Source organism: Oryx dammah, unplaced genomic scaffold (genome assembly GCF_014754425.2).
Source record: "Oryx dammah isolate SB20612 unplaced genomic scaffold, SCBI_Odam_1.1 HiC_scaffold_15, whole genome shotgun sequence".
Lineage (NCBI taxonomy): Eukaryota > Metazoa > Chordata > Mammalia > Artiodactyla > Bovidae > Oryx > Oryx dammah.
The window spans coordinates 16770020-16787184 of record NW_024070199.1 but is presented as its reverse complement, the minus strand read 5'-3'; the positions used below and the strand labels follow the sequence as shown (position 1 = coordinate 16787184).

The following is a 17165-nucleotide window of genomic DNA, read 5'->3' as shown; positions in this document are numbered from 1 at the left end:
CATCACCCTGCTTATTTAACTTATATGCAGAGTACATCATGAGAAATGCTGGGCTGGAGGAAGCACAAGCTGGAATCAAGATTGCCGGGAGAAATATCAATAACCTCAGATATGCAGATGACACCACCCTTATGGCAGAAAGTGAAGAGGATCTAAAGAGCCTCTTGATGAAAGTGAAAAAGGAGAGTGAGAAAGTTGGCTTAAAGCTCAACATTCAGAAAACGAAGATCATGGCAGCTGGTCCCATCACTTCATGGGAAATAGATGGGGAAACAATGGAAACAATGTCAGACTTTATTTTTGGGGCTCCAAAATCACTGCAGATGGTGACTGCAGCCATGAAATTAAAAGACGCTTATTTCTTGGAAGGAAAGTTATGACCAACCTAGACAACGTATTAAAAAGCTGAGACATTACTTTGCCGACAAAGGTCCAACTAGTCAAGGTTATGGTTTTTCCAGTAGTCATGTATGGATGTGAGAGACTATAAAGAAAGCTGAGCGCCGAAGAATTGATGCTTTTGAATCGTGGTGCTGGAAAAGACTCTTGAGAGTCCCTTGGACTGCATGGAGATCCAACCAGTCCATCCTAAAGATCAGTCCTGGGTGTTCACTGGAAGGTCTGATGTCGAAGCTGAAACTCCAATACTTTGGCCACCTGATGTGAAGAGCTGGCTCATTTGAAAAGACCCTGATGCTGGGTAAGATTGAGGGCAGGAGGGGAAGGGAATGACAGAGGATGAGAGGGTTGGATGGCATCACTGACTCAATGGACATGAGTTTGGGTGGGCTCCGGGAGTTGGTGCTAGACAGGGAGGCCTGGTGTTCTGCAGCTCATGGGGTCGCAAAGAGTTGGACCTGACTGAGCGACTGAACTGAATTGAACTGAAGAGTAGAAGGAGGCAACAGAGGATGAGATGGCTAGCTGGCATCACTGACTCAATGGACACGAGTTTGAGCAAACTCTGGGATATAGTGAAGGACAGGGAAGCCTGAAATGCTGCAGTCCATGGGGTCACAAAGATTTGGACACAACTTAGTGACTGAACAACAACAATATACTCTTTTGCATAGTGAATGCACCAATTTACATTTTTGGCAATAGCACATGAGGATTCCTTTTTCTCCACATACTTACTAACTTTTGTTATTTGTTGTCTTTTTGATAATGAGCATTCTAACATGTGTGAGGTGATATTTTACTGTGGTTTTGATAAACATTTCTAATGAGAGTGATGTTGGGTATCTTTTCATATGCCTGTTAGCCATCTGTGTGTCATTTCTAGAAAAATTTCTATTCAGGTCCTCTGCCCAGTTTTTTATATTATTTTTTTTTTATGTTGAGTTGTATGAGTTCTTGGTATATTTTGGATATTAGCTCCTTATCAGACATATCATTTCAAATATCTTCTCCTTTTCAGTAGGTGGCCTTTTTGTTTTGTTGATGGTTTCTTTCACTGTGTAGAAGTTTTTAGTTTGATGTAGTTTTTGTTTATTTTTGCTTTTTAAAAATAACTTTGCCCGAGGAGACATATCCAAAAAAAATACACACACACACACACATATATATATATATATAAAATGCTGAGTCCAATCTCAAATGCTTATAGTTTCTTCTGTAAGTTTTACGGTTTCAAGTCTTACATTTAAGTCTTTAACCTATTCTGAGCTTGTTTTTGTACACTGTATGAGAAAATAGTTCAGTTTTTCCAACAGCATTTATTGAAGAGGCTGCCCTTTTTCCACTGTACATTGTTATCTCCTTTGTCATAGATTAACTGACCATGTAAGTGTGGATTCATTTCTGGGCTCTCTATTTTGTTTCAGTGATCTACATGTCTGTTCCAGAATCATACTGTTTCAAATACTTTAGCTTTGTAGTATAGTTTGAAATCAGGGCATGTGATACCTCCACCTTTGCTCCTCTTTCTCAAGACTGCTTTGGCTATTTGAGGTCTTTTGCTTCTATACAAATTTGAAAAATATCAGTTATAGTTCTGTGAAAATCATCATTGGGATTCTGATAGCAATTGCACTGAATCTGCAGACTGCCTTCTGTAACATGGTCATTTTAACAACAGTATTTATTTTTCCTTGTGTGACAATATTTTTTCACTGTTCATGACAATCATACATCAAAATTTACTTGATATGGTTAATAAGTGGACAAATGCTTAAAGGCAAGTGTGTACACAAAGTTATTTGGAAGGAAAAAAATAACTGGCCGAAATGAAAAAATTCACTGATTTGATACTTCTAACTGGTGTTTAGTAATCTAAAAACAAAAATGTTTTGCAATTATGGAGCAAAAAAATGGCCAACGTCTCTTCAATAAAATTAAGAGGTATCAAAGTTATTTTTGATAATGTGCTGCAATAACCAAAAGTAATAATAAGCTAGAGCCTATTAAAGATATATCTGAAATTTGAACCTGTATTTAAAGTACAGACATATTCCAGGATCATACATGACAACTGATACACAGCTGGCTACATTCAAAAGGGCTTCTATCTGGAGTACTTCTAAAACCTAGAAACGTAAAGACAAGAATCTGGGTTTAGCCATCATATTCAAGAAAATGAAAAAAAAACACAGAATGAGAAGAAATATTTGCAAATCAGGTATCAAATTCTCATATGATTTGATATCTGATATCAGATAGATACCAGTTTCTCTGTTATCAGATATATATCAGTTTATCTGATGAGAGACATATCTAGAATATATAAAGAATTTTTATAACTAAACTACAAAAAGAGAAATAACTAAAATAACTGAAAACATGAACCAAGGATTTAAATAGACATTTCTCCACAGATGACATCTGAATGGCCAACAGGCATGTGAAAAGATGCTCAACATTAGTCATGGGGGCAATGCATAATAAAAACCATAAAGAGACGTCACTTCACACTCAATGAGTATGTTAGTCCCTCAGTCCTGTCTGAATCTGAAACCCCCAGACTATAGCTTGCCAGGATCCTTGGTCCATGGAATTCTCCAGGCAAGAATAATGGAGTGGGTTGCCATTCTCTTTTCCAGGGCATCTTACCAACCCAGGGATGCAACCTGGGGGTCCTGTGGCACAATAAAAGACATATAATAAGTACTGACAAGGATGTGGAGAAATTGGAATCTTTATACACTGCTGGTGGGGTTGTAAGTTTGGTGCAGCCACTGTGAAAAACAATCTAACAGTTCCTCACATGGTGAAACTTACCATGTGACCCATCATTTCCACTTCTAAGTACCCATCCAAGAGAAATGCAAACATGTTCACACAAATACTTGTACCCAAACAGTCATGTGAACATTATTCATAATAGCCAAAAAGTGAAATCAACCCAAATTTCTATTACCTGCTGAATGGATAAACAAACGTGCTATACTCATAACATGGACTGTTATTCGGCAATAAAAAAGAATCAAATACTGATACATGCTATGACACTGACAGACATTGAATGTATTGTGCAAAATAAAGTAAACCAGTCACAGAATGCTATATATGGTGTGATTCCATTTATATGAAATATCCAGAATGGGAAAATTCACAGACACATAAAGCAGATTGATCACTGGTGCCTAGGGTGGGAGAGAGGATGGTGACTGCTAATGGGAAAAAGCCTCTTTCTGGGTGATTAAAAATATTCTTAGATTGTAGTGATGTTCAAAAACCTGAAAATATACTAAAACCCACTGAATGGTACATTTTAAATTGATAAATTTTATAATAAGTAAATCTCTCAATAATAAAATTCTTAAAAATCTGGGTTTGCTGTATTTAAATACTCACTGAAATTCTAATAAAGTTGATTTTCACCATTCCTTTATTTTTACTTCAGCAAACTATTCATAACATGGCTTAAAAATATTTATTAAAAATAAGGTTCATTACTCCAAGATGGTAAATGGTGCTGAATATTTTCTTGGTACATTGAGGATTAGTCAATCTTCTTAAATAAGGATTTAGATTGTTAGTAATTTTTCATTAGCAAAAAGTTGATTTCAACTGTTTCTTTTTTGCTCATCTTTACAGAAACTGTCAGATCATTTCCTTAAGAATAATTCTTACTGCAAAAGTATTTCTCTAGAGAGGCTGTACTAGTTTATACTTCTAATAGCAATGTTCAAAAGAAAAGCATCAGTTTTATCCTGAAATATGCCTGACTTTGTGGCTTTGTAAAAATATATATAAAGGGAAAAAAACACCTGCAACAAACCTAAAAATCACAAAACCAATAAAGAAAACAAAACAATAATCAAAAATCCTTTTAAATATATTAGGCCAAGGCTTCCTCTAATTCTGGGTTTAAATGACAAAAAAATGGAAAACTTTATTATATGACATCTCATAAGTATAAGTTTTACAATTTAGGGCTTTTCTAATTCTTTCAGAACAGACACTCAACTTACACTGCACTATTTCTAGGCTGACTGTAATGAAAACACTTAGCTTTCGTTTATTTGAAAAACATTTATAGCTATGTCTGCTGAAAGGGCTTAAAATCAATAATCCCTCAGCAGCAGCAAGATACTAGTGACTAACTCTTATTTTCTAAATACCATTTTCCAAGAAAAGGAATCAGGGCTTTAGAAGAAATGGCTGATTCTGAGATCAGGGTAGAGAAAATTAAAAAATATGGTTGGGATAACTGTGAAAACATGAAGCAACCAAGATGTCCTTCAGTAAGTGAACAGAAGGATAAACCATGGTACTTCCAGTTAATGATTTTACTCAGTTCAGTTCAGTCACTCAGTCATGTCCGACTCTTTGTGACCCCCATGGACTGCAGCACTCCAGGCTTCCCTTTCCATCACCAATTCCCAGAGCTTACTCAAACTCATGTCCACTGAGTCGGTGATGTCATCCAACCTTCTCATCCTCTGTCGTCCCCTTCTCCCACCTTCAATCTTTCCCAGCATCAGGGTCTTTTGCAATGAGTCCGCTCTTTGCATCAGGTGGCCAAAGTATTCGAGCTTCAGCTTCAGCATCAGTCCTTCAAGTGAGTATCTTTACAACTGACTGGTTGGATCTCCTTGCAGTCCAAGGGACTCTCGAGTCTCCTCCAACACCACAGTTCAAAAGCATCAATTCTTCAGCACTCAGCTTTCTTTATGGTCCAACTCTTACATCCATACATGACTACTGGAAAATCCATAGCTTTGACTAGACGGACCTTTGTTGGCAAAGTAATGTCTCTGCTTTTTAATATGCTGTCTAAGTTTGTCATAGATTTTCTTCTAAGAAGCAAGCATATTTTAATTTCACAGCTGCAGTCACCATCTGCAGTGATTCTGGAGCCCAAGAAAAGAAAGTCCGTCACAGTTTCCATTGTTTCTCCATCTATTTGCCATGACGTGATGGGACCGGATGCCATGATCTTCGTTGTTTGAATGTTGAGTTTTAAGCCAGCTTTTTCACACTCTCTTTCACTTTCATCAAGAGACTCTTTAGTTCCTCTTCACTTTCTGCCATAAGGGTGGTGTCATCTGCATATCTGAGGTTACTGATATTTCTCCCAGCAATCTTGATTCCAGCTTGTGCTTCATCCAGCCCAGCATTTCATATGATGCACTCTGCATACAAGTTAAATAAGCAGGGTGACAATATACAGCCTTGATGTACTCCTTTCCCAATTTGGAAGCATTCCATTGTTCCATGTTGAGTTCTGACTGTTGCTTCTTGACCTGCATACAGGTTTCTCAGGAGGCAGGTAAGGTGGTCTGGCATTCCCATCTCTTTAAGAATTTTCCGCAGTTTGTTGTGCTCCACACAGTCAAAGGCTTTGGTGTAGTCAATAAAGCAAAAGTAGATGTAATACATCAATGTAATGAAATACTACTCAATGCTAAAAAGACAAGAGCCATCAAGCCATGAAAAGATATGGAGTATTAAATATTAATATGTATTACTAAATGAAGAAAATGTGAAAAGGCTATGCATTGTATGATTCCAACTCTATGACATTCTAGAAAGGGCAAAACTTTGGGGACAGTTAAAAAATCACAGACTGCCAGGGATTAGGTGGGAGGGAGGGAAGGAAGGAGGGAGGGATGATTCGCAGGAGCATACACTTCTAGAGCAGTGAAACTACTCTGTATGACATCACTTCTCCAAACCTATAAAACATACACTACCAAGAGTGACCCTGATGTAAATGATGGACTCTGAGTAACAGTACTGTTTCAGTGTAGGTTCATCAATTACAGAACAGTAAAACAAACTAACAAAGGAAAAAATCTTGGTATCTAACGGTACCAGAGAATAAGGAGGTACTTAAAAGACAAAAGGACAGGGGCATGTGAAAGGGGTACAAGAATTAAAATACAACAATTCCCAACAACTAAAACAATCTGAGCAGTAAAGTAAATAGCAGAGCATTGAAATACAGCCTAAACCATACATCAGTCCATCCTGATAGAAGAGACGACATAAATAAATAAATCAGAGCAAAGAGACAACAAATCATTCATACAGACTAATTCTCAATACTGCCCTCACCGCAGGACATGGTGCATAATTCCATTTCCCACTTCCCAACCCCTCACTCCTACCTCCAGTAAGGGGGGGTACACTCAGTAACTGATTTTCAAAGAACAAGGCAGAGAAAGAGAAAAACAGTACATTTTCAGTGGTGAAACTTGGCAAGTAACACAAGCAATGAATGTGAATAGCATCATATTGATACCAAGTCCTCCCTGACATGATACATGACAAGAAGAGCATTTCATTTCTGTGGTATTCTTTTCACTCTCATGGCCTCCCCAAAATTTAAGAAAAACCCAGTACTGGCATACTTTCTACAAGCCATGAAAAATAAGGAAAGACTGAGAAACCGTTATGGACGAGATGAGACCAGGGAAACCTGAAAACTAAATGTAATTCCCTGGTGGCTCAGATGGTAAACAGTCTGCCTGCAATGTGGGATAGCTGGGTTCGATCCCTGGGTTGGGAAGATCCTCTGGAGAAGGGCATGGCAACCCACTCCAGTATTCTTGCCTGGAGAATTCCATGGACAGAGGAGCCTGGTGGGCTATTGTCCATGGGGTTGCAAAGAGTTGGACACGACTGAGCAGCTAAGCACATCCTAAAGTGGATCCTGGAAAAAGGCACTGACAGAATGCCAATGAAATCTAAATAAAGTCTGGAATTTATAGTTAATAGTAGTGTATTAACGTTGGGTTCTTAAGTTTTCACAAATGTACCACAACCACGTGTAAGATGTTAACAATAGGGGAAATTGGGTGAGAGGTATACAAGAAGTCTGAACTGTCTCTGCAACTTTTCTACATTTAAAAATTATTCAGGGTTTTCCTGGTGGCTCAGTGCTAAAGAACCCGCCTGCCAACACAGGAGACACAGGTTCCATCCCTGATCCAGGAAGATCCCACATGCTGAGGAGCAACTATGCCCCTGCACCACAACTACTGAGCCTGCGCTCTAGAGCCCTGGAGTCGCAACTACTGAGCCTATGAATCACAGCTACTGAAGTCGCATGCCCTGCAGCCTGTGCTCCGCGCCAAGAGGAGCCACCGTAATGAGCAGCACACGCACTGCAGCCAGACAGTTGGGCCCTGCTCTCCGAAACTAGGGAAAAGTCCGTGCAGCAACGAAGACCCAGCACAGCCAAAGATAAACAATAAATAAAATCATTTTTAACAAGGTTATTTTAAAAAATTATTAAAAAATAGAAAGTTTACTTAAAACAACAACAAAATTAAACTTTAAAATGGAGCCATAAACCCACTAAAGCAACATAGATATCCTTTTAGAAAATGTTAACCTTCTAAATATAGTGACCATTTACTCCGTTTTAAAAGTCTGTTAAATAAAATTTAGAAAAAAAATGCTAAGGAAAAGAAGACTAACAATTTCTTACTGGAGACTAAATCATGCATTAATCTTAAACACGATGTACTGTGTACTAATAGTACTGAAACTACATTAAACTAGGAATATTTGACTGCCTCTGTCAGAAATAACTTCATAACACACTAATACATCCCTCATATTCTGTCCATTAAATACTCTGTCAAGTTTCACAGTACCGTGCATTCTGTGGTTCACTGTACTCTACTGGTAAAGAGGGAACATAATCCACTACTGATATTATAACAGAAAAACTTGGCAAACTTATACTTTTCCCACATTATGACACATTTGAGGGAAATAAACCTTTTCTCTAGTTTATAGATAAAAAGAAACGAATAATGAAAGCTTGTTTAGAAAGGTTATCCTAAACTTGGATAAAGCTAATAGGGAGATAGGACATCCTTCCAATATAATACAAGACTACAGACACACTCAAACGTTATTTAATTACCTAAGAGATGAACTTTGCTCCATTATTCTATTTACTATTGAACTAAATAGCCCAGATTAAGTAAAGTTACATGTTAACTTATAGATTTTTGTCCAGCAGATGTGCAAATCATTTCTGTTAGGTAGAAGAGAAAATTCTAAAGGTTAGAGTCAGTTGATCTGCAGGACATCAGCTACTTTGTAACTAATCTAGCAATCTTATTCTAAAATTCCTTTATTAAACTGCCTATTAATTCACAGCCTCCCAAATGCTCTTTGAGCTAGTCTTACTATTTTACTTACTTCCTCAGTAATTAATAACCAATAAAATATTTGATACATATTCACTTTATATTTCTATGAATGTTTTAAAGTTTTAAAAATTATACTGACAGGCACAAGAAACTTTCCATGACATGTCTGACATGGCCTTTCCCACAGACAATTCTGCAGTACCTACAGTCTCACAGAGCTATTATGATAATAGTTTTTCTATACCATATTCTGATAATATTTTCTATTATTTGGTCTCTGTAATTATCAAATAGTATCTTTCTTTCTCAAAGATAAATCAGAAAAGAATCTAAGTATATATTATTTTCAAGACTATCTTTATTCCACCATTGACATTCTTTATCCTGCCAGTAAAGTCCATTAAAAAAAAAGACACAAATACTATTTCCCCTCAGTTTTTCCATCTGTACATTTAAAAAACAATGGGAAATACATAAAGATTGCCTATTTTCAATGTAGCCATTTCCTAAAAAGATTTTTAAGTCTCAAGCTCTGTATGAGAAAACAAAGATATTTATATCTGGGTAGAGATTTAGTACTTGTTGAGTCAGCATTAAGAAAATTACCCACAGAATCACAGAATATAAGATTTAAAGAGTAAAGATCTTCCTGTTTAATCTCTAAAAAAAAAAAAAGGAAATTGCACTGAAAGGATTATAGTGACTTTCCAGAGATCTGAAGACTGGCTAAAATTAATGGGATCTGACTTCTAACACTTTTTAATTGGTTACACATCATGATGATTGCGTGAGTTAATTTCCTTTATTTAAACCATAATTTTAAAAAGATTTTTCTTCCATCTGTTCCAAGTACCTCTCTTATAATTTTCAGGTGTGAATTATAACTGTTTTTACTTTCATAAACATGATTAATTATACTTATATTTTGATTATATGTTTGAGATTTAAGCAAAAAAGATTAGTACAAAGAAAAAAAATCACTTCATATTTCCAAAGTTACATTCTTCACCAAAAAAAGTGGATACTACCCTGATTTTTTTAGTAAGAAATCTGGATATTGTCAAAGTGTCAATCTAAATGTACTTTTAGTGAACTGACGTGGACGAACCACAAACCTTAACTTCAATTTTTAGGTTTTAGCACCGGGAAAGGAAACATTATTACACTCTCACCCAACCCATATACAGTAGCCCATGCCAGGAAGAGAAAAGAAAACTCTGTACCCTGACATCACTTCAAGATGAAGCTGTCCTGAGACAGTTAGGAAAACAGGAATATTGAAGAAATTCTCCTCAGGCACCTTTATTTTGCTTGAAGACTGCAAAAGAAAACAGAGGCCACAAGAAGCTATTACATGTTCTGAACTGCATTCACATTTCTGTCACAACTAAAAATCACAAAGCAATTTAAAATATATGAGGACAGGTCATTCTCATGAAAAAAAGGCAGTTTTTAGTACACACTTAAGAGAGAAAATCCCTGCTTGGTAAGTGCTAAGGTCAAGGAAGTTTGCTCCATATTTCTGAAATGCACAACAACTAAAGGGCAAAGTACTTTGGTCACAAAATATACTCTTTCCTAAAAACTGATTTTGATTGAGGGGCAAGCTGAAGCAAGAAATTATGTTTTAAATGTGAAGCATTACACAGTCTTTCACAATTGTGACCCATGATTAACATTTAATTTTCACAAGGGAATAGCCTCTAAAAAATGTCTTGTCATATTATTATTAAACTGTTAATAATAATACGTTTAATACAAATTTTAATAAACACATTATAAACCACAAACATGTTCGTTTCACTTAATCTTTATGACAACTAGGAGATAAGAAGAGCCGGACCTTATCTTTCAAAGATATGATGAACATTTACATTTAAAGATTTTTATGAACTTGTAATATAGAGTGATTAGTCCATTTGAAACTGGTCAGAAACAAGCCAGTCAACATTTATTGACAGTTAAGATAAAAAGTTATTTGGAGGTCATGCATAATTTAAATAGTATAATTAAGAAACCTTCTGTATCAAGTGATGACTATTATATCCATTTGGAGTGAAGGAAGATAATTTACCTACTCTTATATTTCAAACTGTGATCTACAAATGTTTCAGTGTAACGGTGCACTAAAACAAATACTGTGAAAGCAACCAAGCCAATATAAAATTTTCAATAGAGGAGGTAAGACTCCTTTTAAGAGGTGGAGTACCAACTACTGAATTATAGAAACAAATGAAATGAAGGTATCTTATTTAATTCCCTTGGTTGTTCTAAAAATACTGCATATTGTGTATGGGTATGTGTGTGTATGAACATGACTGTCATTGTTCAGTTGCTAAGTCGCGTTCTACTCTTTGTGATCCCATGGACTGTAGCATGCCAGGCTTCCCTATCATCCACTATCTCTGTGGAGTGTGCTCAAACTCATGTCCATTGATGCTATCTAACTATCTCATCCTCTGCTGCCCTCTCCTCCTTTTGCCTTCGAAAGGAGAATGAATGTGATAGCTAGTGTAAAATTATCAAATGAAATTATTAATTTATTTTGTAACTGCCTATTATTTTTAAAACTTAACTTTGATCTGGTCCTAAATGCCCTATTATTGCTTTTTAAAAATTCATCTTGGAGACTCATTATCACTTAAACTATATTGTTTCTAAGGATTAAGTACTCAGGACTAAAATATCTGACTTACGTTAGGATTTCAAAATAAAAGATGTGTTCTCTGATATGTCTTCATTATTTACTAAATGATTACATTTCAAGGAAGGCCCAGTACATTTGTATGAACATTATACTTTTTCCTTTCCTTCACCTCTTTAACTTCTTTCATCTGTAATTTGTACGGGTGTTTTATTGACTTCTCTAAAAGTGGTTTCTCTCGTTTTGTGCATATATAAAAAAATCTAATACTTAAGGGTTGATTTTACTCTCATTTATTAGCATTTGTACAAAAGGAAATCTGAGTTTCTTACAACTCGTAAATTCAACGGTTTTAAAGTTACAAACATATCACTACTTCATTATGATTTCCAGTGTCATATGGAAACATTTACTCACTGAAATGCAGACTATTTTTAATAAATTAATTCCTTTTAGTTCTCCTTTACATTACAATAAATGCACTACGGCAACCTTTAAGAGCTTCTGTATGTTTTAAGTTATGCTATCTATAAATTTTATTTCAGGATATTAAAGGGAAATTATAAAATATTTCTTTTAAAAAGTAATTGCTGAGAGATATCAGCCAAAATGGTGGGGCAGGTAGCTTCAAACTCCAACCCCTCCACAGAAAAACTGAAAATAATAAGTAAAAACTGTAAGAATCAATTATGAGAACTCTGGAAATCAGTCAAACATGGGTTTCCCTGGTGGCTCAGATGGTAAAGAATCTGCCTGCAATGCAGGAGACCTCAGTTCGATTCTTGGGTCATTAAGAGCCCCTGGAGAAGGGAATGGCTACTCACTCCAGTATTCTTGCCTGGAGAAATCCATGTACAGAGGAGCCTGGCGGGCTATCATCCCTGGGGTTGCAAAGAGTTGGACACAGCTGAAGAACCAAACAAATGTTGATTCAAGAAAGAAGAAATTTAAAAATGGTAGACTCCACCCAACAACAGTAGACTGTGAACTCTTCAAGTGCACATGGACATTGTTCAAGACAGACTAAATGCCAGAACACAAAACAAGTCTCAATAAATCAGATAACTTATCTTCTTTGTATATAATGGAATGAAACTATAAATGTAAACAGGTACACTTACTTGGGAAAAGAGTTTGGTGGTTTCTTAAAAAGATAAACAAGGAATACTATATATACACAATACAAATTTTACTTCTAGGTATATGTCTAAAAGAATTAGAACCAAGTATTCAAAGAACAATATATTGAAAGTATCAAACACCATCATCAAGCGAGATTGATCCCAGGGATGCAAGGATTTTACAATCTCAGAAATCAATCAATGTGATACAGCATATTAACAAACTGAAGAATAAAAATGATAAAATCACCTCAAAAGATACATAAAAAGCTTCTGATAAAATTCAACATCCATTTGTAATAAAAACTCTTCAGAAAGTGGGCATGGAGGGAACATACCTCAACATAATAAAGGCCATATATGACAAACCCATAATGTCATATTCAATGGTGAAAAACTGAAAACACTTCCTGTAAGATCAGGAACAAGACAAGGATGCCCATTCTTGCCATTCTTATTCAATGTAATTTTGGAAATCCTAGCCACAGCAATCAGAGAAGAAAAAGAAATAAAAGGAATCCAAACTGCAAAAGAAGAAGTAGAACTGTCACTGTTTACAATGACATGATGCTATACATAGAAAATTCTAAATATGCTACCATGAAACTGCTAGAGCTCATTGATGAATTCAATAAAATTGCAGGAGACAGAATTAATACACACCAACTGTTGCATTTCATATACTAACAAAGAAAGATTAGAAAGAGAAATTGAGGAAACAATCCCATTTACCATCATATGAAAACAAACAAAATTCCTAAGAATAAACCTACTTAAGGAGGCAAAAGACCTATACTCTGAAAACTATAAGACCACCAATGAAAGAAATTGAAAATGACACAAACAAATGAAAAGATAAACCATGTTCTCGGATTGGAAGAATCAATATTGTTAAATAGGGTCATCCTTCCCAAGGCAATCTAGAGATTGAACACTAAGCACTACCAAATTATCAATGGCATCTTTTATAGAACCAGAAGAAAAAAATTTTTAATGAGTATGGAAATACAGAGAAGACCCCACATAGCCAAAACAGTCTTGAGACAGAGCACAGCTGGAGAAATCACAGTCCCTGGCTTCAGAATATAGTACAAAACAACAGGCATCCAAACAGCACGGCACTGGCACAGAAAGGACACACAGATCAATGCAGCAGGCCAGAGAGCCCAGAGCAAACCCAGGGGGCAAGGGTGCACAAGGGAGAAAAACAATCTCTGCAGTAAGTGGCACAAGGAAAATATATCCATGCAGAAGAATGAAATTAGAACATTCTCTAACACCATATACAAAAATACACTCAAAATGGACTGAAGACCTAAATGTGAGAGCAGATACTATAAAGCTCCCAGAAGAAAATATACACAGAATATTCTTTGGCATACGTTGCTGCAATATTTTTTTTGATTTAACGCATAGAGTAATTGAAATAAAAACAAACACAAATGACACCTAATCAAACTTGTAAGTTTTTAAATGAAAAGACAATTTATGGAATGGGAGAAAATGTTTGCAAACAGTGTGATCAACCCGGGATTAATTTCCAAATGCACAAACAGCTCAATATTAAAAAACAAAAAACAGAAAAAATTAAAAAATGGGCAGAGGGCTTAAATAAAGATTTCTCCAATGAAGACAGACAAATGGCCAACAGGCACATGAAAAGATGCTTAATATCACTAATTTTTAGAGAAATGCAAATCAAAACTACAATGAGGTACCACCTCACACTAGATAGAATGGCCATTATTTAACACTCTACAAACAATGAGTTCTGGAGAGGGTATGAAAAAAAGGGAACCCTTCCACACTACCAATGGGAATGAAAATTGGTGCAGCCATAGTAAAGAACAGTCTGGAAGTTCTTTAAAAAACTAAAACTAGAGTTACTATATGATCCAGCAATTCCACTCCTGGGCATATATCTAGAGAAATAAAAAACTCTAACTTGAAAAGATACATGTACCCTAATGTTCATAGTGGCACTATTTACAACAGTCAAGACAGATGAATAGAAGATCTAGTGTGTATGCACGTGCGCACACACACACACACACAACAGTCAAGACAGATGAATAGAAGATCTAGTGTGTATGCGTGCGCACACACATACACACACACACACACAGTGGAATATTCCTCAACCACACACAAAAAAGAATGAAATACCACTGGTAGCAAAATGGAAGGATTGAACATATAATAGTACTTATATGTGGAATTTAAAAACATGATGTGAATAAACTCACTTACAAAACAGAAATACACTCAGAGACATAGAAAACAAATTTATGGTTACCAAAAGAGAACAGGTAGGGAGTGATAAATTAGGAGTTCGTGATCAGTGCAAAGAAATAAAGGAAAATAATAGAATGGGAAAGACCAGAGATCTCTTCAAGACAATTAGAGATACCAAGGGAACATTTCATGCCAAGATAGGCTCAATAAAGGACAGAAATGGTATGGACCTAAGAGAAGCAGAAGATATTAAGAAGAGGTGGCAAGAATACACAGAAGAACTGTACAAAAAAGGTCTTTATGACCCAGATAATCACCATGGTGTGATCACTCACCTAGAGCCAGACATCCTGGAATGTGAAGTCAAGTGGGCCTTAGAAAGCATCACTACGAACAAAGCTAGTGGAGGTGATGGAATTCCAGTTGAGCTATTTCAAATCCAAAAAGACGATGCTGTGAAAGTGCTGCCCTCAATATGCCAGCAAATTTGGAAAACTCAGCAGTGGCCACAGGACTGGAAAAGGTCAGTTTTCATTCCAATCCCAAAGAAAGGCAATGCCAAAGAATGCTCAAACTACCGCACAATTGCACTCAACTCACATGCTAGCAAAGAAATGCTCAAAATTCTCCAAGCCAGGCTTCAGCAATATGTGAACCGTGAACTTCCAGATGTTCAAACTGGTTTTCGAAAAGGCGCAGAGGAACCAGAGATCAAACTGCTAACATCTGCTGGATCATGGAAAAAGCAAGAGAGTTCCAGAAAAACATCTATTTCTGCTTTATTGACTATGCCAAAGCCTTTGACTGTGTGGATCACAATAAACTGTAGAAAATTCTGAAAGAGATGGGAACACCAAACCACCTGACCTGCCTCTTGAGAATGCAGGCAGGTCTGTATGCAGGTCAGGAAGCAACAGTTAGAACTGGACATGGAACAACAGACTGGTTCCAAATAGGAAAAAGAGCACATCAAGGCTGTATATTTTCACCCTGCTTATTTAACTTATATGCAGAGTACATCATGAGAAACGCTGGGCTGGAGGAAGCACAAGCTGGAATCAAGACTGCTGTGAGATATGTCAATAACCTCAGATATGCAGATGACACCACCCTTATGGCACAAAGTGAAGAGGAACTAAATAGCCTCTTGATGAAAGTGAAAGAGGAGAGTGAAGAAGTTGGCTTAAAGCTCAACATTCAGAAAAGGAAGATCATGGCATCTGGTCCCATCACTTCATGGCAAATAGGTGGGGAAACAGTGGAAACAGTGGCAGACTTTATTTGGGGGGGCTCTAGAATCACTGCAAATGGTGACTGCAGCCATGAAATTAAAAGATGTTTACTCCTTGCAAGGAAAGTTATGACCAACCTAGACAGCATATTCAAAAGCAGAGACATTACTTTGCCAACTAAGGTCCATCTAGTCAAGGCTATGGTTTTTCCAGTGGTCATGTATGGATGTGAGAGTTGGACTGAAGAAAGCTGAGTGCCGAAGAATTGATGCTTTTGAACTGTGGTGTTGGAGAAGACTCTTGAGAGTCCCTTGGACTACAAGGAGATCCAACCAGTCCATTCTGAAGGAGATCAGTCCAGGGTGTTCATTGGAAGGACTGATGCTGAAGCTGAAACTCCAATACTCTGGCCACCGGATGGGAAGAGCTGACTCATTTGAAAAGATCCTGACTGAGGGCAGGATGAGAAGGGGACAATAGAGGATGAGATGGTTGGATGGCATCACTGACTCAATGGACATGAGTTTGGGTAAACTCCAGGAATTGGTGATGGACAGGGAGGCCTGGCATGCTGCAGTCCATGGGGCTGCAAAGAGTCAGACATTACTGAGTGACTGAACTGAAATGAGATTAACATATACACACTCCTATGTACAACACAGATAAACAACATGGACCTACTATACAGCATGGGGGACTACACTCCGTGTCTTAATAGAAGAGAATCTGAAAAATAACAAATATAAAACTATCACTTTTTTGTACACCTGAAGCTAAAAACACTGTAAATTAACTATACTTCAATTTTTAAATTGTTATAAAAAATAAAAATAAAAGATAAATATTCAAATAGATACTTGTACATTAATGTTCATAACAGTACTGCTGCTGCTGCTGCTAAGTCACGTCAGTTGTGTCCGACTCTGTGTGACCCTATAGATGGCAGTCCAACAGGCTCTGCCATCCCTGGGATTCTCCAGGCAAGAACACTGGAGCGGGCTGCCATTTCCTTCTCCAGTGCATGAAAGTGAAAAATGAAAGCGAAGTCGTTCAGTCGTGTCCGACTCTTCGTGACCTGATGGACTGCAGCCTACCAGGATCCTCCATCCATGGGATTTCCCAGGCAAGAGTACTGGAGTGGCCTCATAACAAAGGTAGAAATATTGATAAGTGGACAAACAAAATGTAATATATATAAACAGTGAAACACTAGTCATAAGATGGAATGAAGTATTTATGTATGCTAAAACATGGATAAAGCTTGAACACCCTAAGCTAAGTAAAAAACATTTTTAAAAAGGCCACATATTGCATGGTTTCATTTATATGCAATATCTAGACTAGGTAAATCCATACAGACTGATTGGTGAGAGCC

General features: G+C 36.8%; 1 protein-coding gene across 4 annotated transcripts in view; it reads right to left on the bottom strand.

Moving 5' to 3' along the window:
* Positions 1–17165, bottom strand: part of NARS2 (asparaginyl-tRNA synthetase 2, mitochondrial) — a 126560-nt gene that overhangs the window by 54643 nt on the left and 54752 nt on the right. For 2 of the 4 annotated variants that reach the window (XM_040255610.1, XM_040255611.1), the window contains one exon: positions 9782–9876. The exons of the other annotated variants lie outside the window; for them this stretch is intronic. In XM_040255610.1, the coding sequence (XP_040111544.1) occupies positions 9782–9876 (95 nt within the window). The remainder of the gene's footprint in view (positions 1–9781; positions 9877–17165) is intronic. 4 annotated transcript variants of the gene reach the window in all.